Source organism: Glycine max, chromosome 18 (assembly GCF_000004515.6).
Source record: "Glycine max cultivar Williams 82 chromosome 18, Glycine_max_v4.0, whole genome shotgun sequence".
Classification (NCBI taxonomy): domain Eukaryota; kingdom Viridiplantae; phylum Streptophyta; class Magnoliopsida; order Fabales; family Fabaceae; genus Glycine; species Glycine max.
The window spans coordinates 56,544,524-56,554,942 of NC_038254.2; the positions used below are offsets into that span (position 1 = coordinate 56,544,524).

General features: G+C 31.1%; 1 protein-coding gene across 1 annotated transcript; it reads left to right on the forward strand.

Moving 5' to 3' along the window:
* The first annotated feature begins 4,303 nt into the window (after window positions 1-4,303).
* LOC100788594 (trihelix transcription factor ASR3) lies at window positions 4,304-8,576 on the forward strand. The gene is made up of 3 exons (XM_003551754.5): window positions 4,304-5,295; window positions 6,550-6,603; window positions 7,980-8,576. Exons 1-3 carry the CDS (start codon window positions 4,644-4,646, stop codon window positions 8,261-8,263), a joined length of 990 nt encoding a protein of 329 aa, XP_003551802.1. The 5' UTR covers window positions 4,304-4,643; the 3' UTR covers window positions 8,264-8,576.
* The last annotated feature ends 1,843 nt before the right edge of the window (window positions 8,577-10,419 follow it).

Here is a 10,419-nt window from a genome sequence, read left to right on the forward strand (position 1 = left end):
CTACTGCAATAGCATATCCCCCAACGGAATAATTTATTAACCAGTGAAAACAAAGCCACAAGAATACATACAAAGTCCAAAAACAGAGAAAGCAAAAATTATGAACATATCTAAGCCTTATAAATTAAATATAAACAAATGAATGCAACTAACTAAGAATATTATACAAAAAAAAAATGTTATAAAATGCAATTCATGCGTGAATGGTATATTGTAAAACTATTCCAGAAGGCCACTTAATCCTCTGTACATTATTAATGTAGTAGTCAATAATATTTCTTTTAAACGGGCCACTATCTCTGTGAAAGCTAGCTGACTTGGCTTTAATCAAGTTGTATCTTTTTAATTGATGGAATATTTCCTCCTCATGTCGTCAAACATAATATTTATGTAGTAAAAAAAATTGTTATTTTTAGTGGAAGACAAAAAATTATGTCGTTCAGAATTTCTTTTACGCTCTCCAATTTTGAAAATTTTGGGGATGCAAAAAGCAAAAATTGGGGTACAAGTCAATGGCCACTCCATGTTGTGCACTGATAAGGGAAAACCACTGCCTGTTACCTGTTCCGTTAAGATTATTCTTCTCATTCACTTTGTAATTTGGTATGTCTAACAAGCAATATTCTTCTGACCGAAATAATATCATTTAAATTTTATTGGATCAAACTTTTTATATTAAAAATAGTATGACGTAAATTAAGTTTAATTCGTATAGAATTTTTAGTATTGTTTTACATAAATTAAAAAAAAATTAATTTAAATTTAATTATTGTACTATTTTTTTTTCAAATATACTATTTTTTTTGTTTTTGTAAATTAGTAGTCCGTGTGGCAGTTTTACGTCTTCTCCTGTCTATTTTTTTTATTTTTAGTATTTGAAAACGAAAATTTACCCCTATGTGTGATATTATTTTTTCAAAAGAAATTATTATTATCACTGGGAAAAGAGAGGCATTTCATCTCTTTCTAAAAAAAATTAAATAATGAATAAAATAAAAAAAGTGACAGAATAAAAAAATCTAATAATATAAAAGCAATGAGAAGTTATTGTAGATTCTTTTTTCTTAAAATATTTATTATTATTATATTTTTCTTTAATAAGAAAAGTACAATATATGTTTTGGGAGACAGAATAATTGTTTGTGAAATATTAGAAAAATAAATTATATTACAAAAAGTCAAAATTAATGAATTGAAAATGTAGAAGTATTATCAAAAGTAATATATTAAAATAAATTTCAAATCTAAAAAAGTTTATATAATACGATTGCTTATGTGAGTTACTTAAAAATAAGAAACATCACTTGACAAAATTGATCATTGGAGCATTTATGCGGGTTGTTTGTTATACATGTATTGTTGTTTATATAACGGCGCTTAACAATTTTTTATTGATAAAAATGTAGTTTCAAATAAAAGAATTTGCATAAAAAATAAGAAAAAGTAAGCTAAACACTTACATTAAATTAAATGTTCCAGAAGTTCTGTAACATCATGGGACCTACGAAAATAAGATAAATAACCCATTTAAAAAATTTTGTACTGTAAATGCTTATATACATTTTTTTTTACAAGTACACTGTTAAAAGCAATTTAGTTGATCGAAAAACAAGAACAATATTAAAAACAATAAAAGTCAATGTTCTTAATATATTAAAATTTAAAATAAATTATATGTAATTATCTTATTTATATAAAATAATAAATACATTACTTAATTGACTTGACAGGATACACAAAATTTCTTGGAAATTTCAGAGTAAGGAGGGGGTAGGTGAGTGTGCAATGAAGACCATTGAATTCAGTACTGCAACGTTCTCCCTCTCTTCCTCAACTTGGGAAATATATGGTGAATTACATACGATGTTCAAGACTTCGTTATTACTATTTTTTAATCACTTTCCGAGAGACATACCAATTTCCGGGAAATTGCGCATACACACTTATAAACGGCACGTTATTAAATTTTGGAAACATGAGTAATTAAATATGTAATATAATTATTTGAGAGATTAAAATTGCGTAACATATATTAATAAAAAGTATATATTTTTTTTAAATATACTATTTTTTTGTTTTTGTAAATTAGTAGTCCGTGTGGTTGTTTTACGTCTTCTCCTGTCTAGTTTTTATTTTTAGTATTTACAAACAAAAAGTTACCCCTATGCGTAATATTATTTTTTTCAAAAGAAATTATTATCATTACCGGGAAAAGAGAGGCATTTCATCTCTTTCTAAAAAAAATTAAATAATGAATAAAATAAAATTAAAAGTAACAGAATAAAAAAAATCTAATAATATAGAAGAAATGAGAAGTTATTGTAGATTTGTAGATTCAAAATTTATAAATTTATGAAGTTATTTAAGAATTAAATTATTCAATAAAAATGTGACATATTATTAATTAGGGGGAAAAGATAGTCCATGTCTTTTTTAATTTTTGAAAAATAAAAATAATATTGGATAGTTTTTAGGATGCCAGTAAGGTGTGGGTTAGTTGAAGAGAATAGTTACAAGGATTTTTTTTTTAAAGGTAGTTTTAGGAACAAAAAGTGAACACAAAAATATTTTATTTCCTTTGTTGATAATACAGATATAGATTATTATTATTCCTTTTTCTTAAAATATTTATTATTATTATTATATTTTTCTTTAATAAGAAAAGTACAATATATGTTTTGGGAGACAGAGTAATTATTTGTGAAATATTAGAAAAATAAATTATATTACAAACAGTCAAAATTAATGAATTGAAAATGTAGAAGTATTGTCAAAAGTAATATATTAAAATAAATTTTAAACCTAAAAAAGTTTATATAATACGATTGCTTATGTGAGTTACTTCAAAATAAGAAACATCACTTAAAAAATTGATCATTGGAGCATTTATGCGGGTTGTTTGTTATACATGTATTGTTGTTTATATAACGGCGTTTAACAATTTTTATTGATAAAAATGTATTTTCAAATAAAATAATTTGCATAAAAATAAGGAAAATTAAGTTAAACACATACATTAAATTAAATGTTCTAGAAGTTCTGTAACATCATGGGACCTACGAAAATAAGACAAATAACCCATTTAAAAAATTTTGTACTGTAAATGCTTTAAGTTATATACATTCTTTTACAAGTACACTGTTAAAAGCAATTTAGTGATTCGAAAAACAAGAACAAATATTAAAAACAATAAAAGTCAATGTTCTTAATATATTAAAATTTAAAATAAATTATATGTAATTATCTTATTTATATAAAATAATAAATACAGTACTTAACTGAATTACATATCTTAAAATAATCTAATTATATTAAGTTAAAACATTATTTGTCACCTTAATTATTTCAATTGATATATTTTTTATTCTGTTATTCTGTTATCCATGTTAGTATTAAACTAACTATGGTTAATAATAAGGATTAAAAACAAAACCAAGAAAATGCAAAAAAAAAAATTACTGCAAGAAAATGTTAAAATTTTAAAAGTAACATTTTTTTACAATGACTAAAACTAGACAAAATCATATTTTGGAGAGACCTATAAATGACCAGTATTATAATGAAAAAAGTAATAATTTTTTTGTGCTGGTTAATAAACAATAATTTTCTTTTAATACTTATGGCACCTTACGTAATAGGCGGGCGATAAATTATATTTCATTTACTCCAAAGTGTGAGAGTAGTGCCTATCAGTGCAGCTACCTTAATGAAGGTTATGTGAAAGTGCAAACAAAGAAAAAGAAGAAAGTGGCATTATTGGAGGGGGCCATCCATAAGCACAAACATTAAGCATTAAGCAAAGATTAGAGGGAAATTATTCGATAAGATAAGGGAGGTTGAGAAAGGAAAGAAAGGATTACTACTGAGTGGTAGGGTAGCATGCCCTTGTCAACTTATGGTCCACACATTATACATTGCCATAGACTAATGCTTTTCTGTGAATATATGAATGAATAACTACTATTTAAATTGGGATTCGGTATTATTCCCCCTTTGATTGATGGAAGATTTTCAAGCCTTCTTCAAAATCTCTAAAATCTTAATAAAAAAAATAAGGGTATTATGGGATGTGGTAAATTTGCAATTGCCCATAGTAACATCAAGAGGTTGAAGGTGGTATTTTACACGTTATATAGAACCCCCAAACTGGAAGGGAATTCCACCATAACCATTATTTCACATCTCATACCCTTCAGAAAATGACCAAAAACAGGAATTAGAAAAATACTAAAAGGATGGATAGCGAAATGAAAGTGCTGTTTGAGGAATTTGATGTCAAACCAACCCAACAAGTAACCTTTGCAAACAAAGAAAATCTCATTAATTGAGAATTAAAGATAAGGATATGACCCCAATAAATAGTAATTAATAATTATTATTTAAAAAATTAATTAAAAAACCCTTATTAAGGAGTTAAGGGTCAAAAGTCTGTTTAGTGTAGTAGTAAAAAAATTAAAAACAAAACCCCAATTTCACTATCAAAAGCCACAATTCTTTCTTTCTCTTCCTCTCTTCATTCTTAGGAGAGAAAAACACAATAAACCTAAACCCTCTCTTTTTCTTAACGCCGTAACGGGCATTCCCAAAGGCACCGTCACAAACCCTCACGTGCGAGTCACGTGTTTTTCTGAAATCTCTTTTCCATGGCTCTGGACCAGCCTTCGAATCCCAACGCCGTCGATGGCGCTGGTAACGGCGCGACGCCCTGCTCCGCCGCAGACGGCGGCGATGACGGGAGGCCGGCGGCGAGGCTGCCGCGGTGGACGCGACAGGAGATTCTGGTGCTGATTCAGGGAAAGAGCGACGCCGAGAGCCGGTTCAGGCCGGGTCGGGGGAGCGGTTCGGCGTTTGGTTCGGGCGAACCGAAATGGGCGTTGGTGTCATCGTACTGCAAGAAGCACGGCGTGAACCGGGAACCGGTTCAGTGCCGGAAGCGGTGGAGCAACCTCGCCGGCGATTACAAAAAGATCAAGGAGTGGGAGTCGCAGGTGAGGGACGAAGCGGAGTCGTTTTGGCTCATGAGGAACGATTTGAGGAGGGAGAGGAAATTGCCTGGGTATTTTGACAGGGAGGTTTATAATATTCTCGATTCGCCGTCGTCCACGGCAGCGGCTGCGGCGGCGGAGACTCCGGTGGCGGTGGCGGAGGCGGCGTCGGCGGGGGATGAGGAGGTGCACCTCTATGATAGTAATCGGAGGGTTGGGAGTGAGGATGGGTTGTTCTCGGATTCTGAGAAGGACGAGGTTTTGCTTTTAGCCGCTGCCAAGGATGTTCCTGCACCTGTTCCTCTCTCAGGTTCAATTTTGGACATTGTGTGATTTTATGGACTACTATTATTTTATTGTTAGGGTTTTCTCTCTTTTTGTATTGTTTATTTGTCAAGAATGATTGCATTGCAGAAAAATTATGTTGGTGAAACTCGTCTTATGATTGGGGTCATGTGTAGAGAAAATCTATTGATCTTCTAGTAAGAAGAGTACTAGAGAATGGTCACTGAGAAAATTTTGAAACTACTAAGACTATATTTTTATAAACTTTGAGTTACGGATATGTAACATTTTCTTGATTCCACGTTCAATGTCTAAGAAAGTGAGAAATTGGTTTTGGAAAGCGTGCAATGGAATTTCTAACGGTTTTCCAAACATAAGCTAAGAGTTTTGAATAACGGTTTGAACAACATTCTTCGGACATTTCACACTTTCCAAGGCAAAAAACATACAAGCAAGGGAAGGTAAGTGTTAGCGTTGCATTCATTTCACCGGAATTACAAACAGGCACCAAGAGGGATTCAGAATGTGTTTGGATTCGCATTAAAATATCTTTAGTTCAATTGAAATACAACTAATGTGATTTTAGGAATACATTCACATAATATGTTTTATGTTAAGGAATTGATTCTGGATTTGTAATTGATTGAGTAAATAACTTTTTAGAAACTTTTGCATTAGATAATGTTTTTTATAGAGTTTTCCTACTGACCGGTTTTAGAGTTAAAACATTTATTAATTACTTTATCGCACAGCAAGGAGTCTTTGAACATTTATAAACTAATTCACGTTAGTCTTTTAAACATAACTCACTTCAGTTTAAATCAATTTCAATCAAACTTAATCTTGCAAAATTAATTTTGCAAATGCTCACTCAAACACACTTAGAGATCACTCAAGGTTAAATATTATGGCATATATTATTTGAATTATGTAACGGGTTCAACTTGGTGGAAAAAGATTTGGTCGATATTGTTGTTGTTGTTGGCAATGTCTGGTGTTTTTTGGTATATACTAATGTTGTTGTGTTGTCTAACCTGAGGTTGGAAAGTGTCTAGGAATGTTACTGGCTTTCATTGCTTTTGGGACACTTTTCTTTTTTTATGAAAGACTAATTTTTAGTGTTTTTCTTTTCTTAATTTTTTTTTCTAGCAATGATGTTGTTTGTTGTAAAGTTGGAGGTAGTGGAATGTGGAGGGGCGGATACTGGGATTCCCAAGTGGCATTCTTCAATTCTATATATTTCCTTTTTCTTGATTTTTCTTTTTCTTTTGATTTGCAGAGAAGCAATATCAGCCGCATCTCCATGGGTGTGAAGGGGAAGGCAACCCTCAAGGTAAGGGAGTTCTCTACCCTTTTTTTTATCGGTAAATATTAATTTATTAGTTTTGTTATAAATGTCAATTAACCGGATTTGAATTTATAATCTCTTTCTCCTTTTTTCTCCCTTCACTATTTTTCAATCCCTGGACCAACCTTATATCTCCTACCCTGTTGTTGTTAATGCATTTGAATATATGATTGATTGAAAATTATGTGGTTAGTTGTAAGACTGGAATGATATGATTAGCTGTAGTATTAGCACTGACATCATTCTCAATTGAAAGTTGAAACCTTAATATTTGTTTCCGAAATGGCTTCTTGTTGTGTTCTGGAGACAGCTTTGATATTTTCGCATAAAAGCTTAGGCCCATGGTCATTTTGATATGACCAACATGATGTAGTAGGCCCTAAACCTAGTGCATATGTTTGTTAAAGGGCATCCAATGTCAATGACAGGATAGCCAAACAAAAATGTGGAAGCTACTTCAGTGTCCTTTCCATGTCTTTAAAATATCATGAATTCAGCGCTTAAACAAAGCAAGCTAAAAACTCATTTGTGACAGCTTGCCACCTTGTCCGATGTGTTTGTTTCCCATGTTTCTGTTGCTGCTGCATTCTAATTTCTAACTGCATGTAAAGTTACCTATTTTCTGCCATAAATTTATGTTATTACATTTGGAATTTCAATAATGCCAGGAGACTTTTTTTTTTCATTCCTTTATTATTCATATTTCTTGTACCATGTTGCTTTTGCTGGAATCTAAATCCTATTCTTGCATATCAAATTTGTCACTCTAGTATAAACAAATGATGGGTTATTTGAAGATGAAAATGGTAATAGGCTTGCAATAAGCACATCCTTTTACTTTTGGATCATCTAATGTATGAATTTATGATTGTTTACTTAAAATTATCTTGGATGCATGTGTAAAAAAGCTATTTTGGATGCTCAGGAATTTGATTGGAGTTTGCATTCATTGAATTGAATGATGTATAGTCATATATTTGCCCGAGTAGTGCTGCTTACTCAATACGCATGCTTACGTTTGCACATTTCTGGGAAAGTCATTGTATTGCGCTCTAGGTCTCATTGTCACTTTTTCTTTTAACGTTCCACATCCTAAGCCTACCCTAATGGTATCAACAACTATCTTTCACAATTTATGTCTCAAAAAGTAAGTTATTCTCTAATAATAAATGGCAAGCTGGGTCTTAGGCACAAGCTTTCATTATGCTATTACCTAAACTTATGAGCTCTAGCTAGGTTGTAGCTTCCTATAATAGGTATAAGAATAGGATCAAAGCTTCTACTTTGACAATCACAGTGTCAAGGACTTAACTGATGACATTATTGCAAATTCAATGTTTTGACATTCCTTAATTTTGTAGGTACTACCAATGGGAAACGGGCAACCCCAAATCCAGAAATGGGTTCTACATCTCAAGGGGAACGGAAGAGGAAGCGGTTAGCAACCGACGGAGAGGAGGAAACTTTGCAAAGCCAATTAATTGATGTCTTAGAAAAGAATGGCAAAATGCTACATGATCAACTTGAAGCTCAGAACCTGAATTTCCAGTTGGATCGCCAACAGCAGAAAGACACTGCAAGTAACATAGTTGCTGTACTTGATAAGCTTGCAGATGCTCTAGGGAGAATTGCTGATAAATTGTAGAGCAAGGAGGATCCGAATAGAATAGTGTACATAACAATTTGGAGTCAACAATAGTGATTCCCATAATTTATCTCAGGATAGTTTTTAGAAGATGAACATCATACTAGTTACCCTTTTTTTTTTAATCTTCTGTCTGCATTTTGCCACTTTTTTGTGGTTTACTACTGCACTAAGGCATTTTATACACAAATTTGGAGGTTACTGCATTTTATTTATTTTCTTCTTTCAGTGAGGTTATATGAATCTTTCCTCGGTCAATAATAGCGGTTGTACAGATAAAGTTACTATTACTAATTAAGGTACATTTTTATTAGAGGTATCTCTTTGCGGGCTCATGCAATATTTTGCTTCTCTTGTATAAGTCATCTTTCCACAAATTTATAATTTTTTTTGTTGAGTTAACCTTACTATTAGGAAAAAGAAATCAAGTTCATCGAAATAGTAACTTCATGGCTTTAACTAAGTTGAGGGAAGTTTTTCTCTTTTAATTAAAAAAATAAAATACATCTTTACCTGTGCATATCTTGGGTGATACTATAATTTAAGGTGAGTTTTTATTAGTTGTCTCTTGTTTGTGTGCTGTTATAATATTTTTGCTTCTCTTGTACACCGGCCGTCATCAAACTTACGTTATAAAAAAATAACATAAGCATTAATTTGGTCATTGAAGAAAATTCCTAAATAAGTTTTTTTAATATTATTTCACTTGAACACATTAACCTCTCGTTAGTTGAAATTTGTTTAACTTTATTAAAGTATTTATTTATGTTAGCTAGTTGAGAAATTAAGAGGATATCTCATAAATTTTAGTGCATAATATATATATTTTTAAATCTTAATATGGACTGAATTTGGTCCTTAAAACAAATTACTCAATATAATTTAATCTCTCACATCTAAAAATGTCTCTGTTTCTATAATCCTCCAATGTCTTCTTCCACATTCTCTATTGCCACTCTGTCACTTTTCTATAATCATCACTAAGCCCTGCAACCTCCCCAACACCCCTATTAGGCACCAAAATCTTGCTCTTGGTGAAACCCAAAAGGTAATTTGATTACGGACCACTCTATTAACAAATTCATAATTTTTTTTCCACACATAGGCATAGAATACCATTTGGTTTATGAATTCTTGCCTGGTGGCTGATGACTAGGTGTTCCCTTTTTAATTTACAAGAGAGGAGTCTTTTGAATGCTAATTAATTATGCACTCTATATAATTTTGAGTTCTTGTAAAAGAAGTTGTACACCATATTTGAAACAACAGTAATCTCAAGGGCGGATATTGACATTTCTTCACTGATTATATCACAGGTTATCCTGATTAAGACCTGGATGGCGATTATCAAGATAGCTTAAGGATAATCAATTATTCATAGGAACTCAAATTCACGAGTATAATAAATTAAATTTCTTTCATTGCTTGGGCTCTGAGAAAATGCTTTGATGTAAATATTTTTGAATAATTTGTATGGCACTTGTAATTTTTTTTATGCAAGTATGACACTCGTATTGAGGTACAAGAAAGATTTGATTATCTTTTATGCTCAAGGAGTTAATTCACAAAACTCTATTTACTGTAATATACAGCAAAAGGTGAATTTCTTGCATGAGAAAATCAGAACTACTTTTGATTATAGTACTTTCTCAACACAAAGAGTCGTGGTTTCCATTTTAAGCACAAAGCTAATGGTATCATTTAAGAAACCATGTGCAACCGTATCAACAAGATTTAGTCTTTATTCGAGATTTTAAAAACATTTTACTCAATGGAAACTGTGGAGAACTTGAGTTGTAATTAACGTGTGAAATAATTAATGTGCCAACGTAGATATTTTCGTTATGTTAAACGAGGTTACAGTGAGAAAGGAACTAATATGTCTAATGAAAATAATCCTGATGAACTACTAGTATTTAATATATTTTTTAAAAAAATTACACACAATAATACATACACGTTATATTTAAAGGGCAAAAGAAGGGTACACTTTAATTTAAAATTATTTCAATCATTTGCAAAAAATGACGATTGAAGATTGATTCTCAATAAATCTTAAGTAATATACTGTGTTATATGTAGAAAAAACAATTGAGAAGTTAGTTGAAAAATCAATTTAAAGTTAAAAAATATTTTTAATTAAAAACGAAATGTTG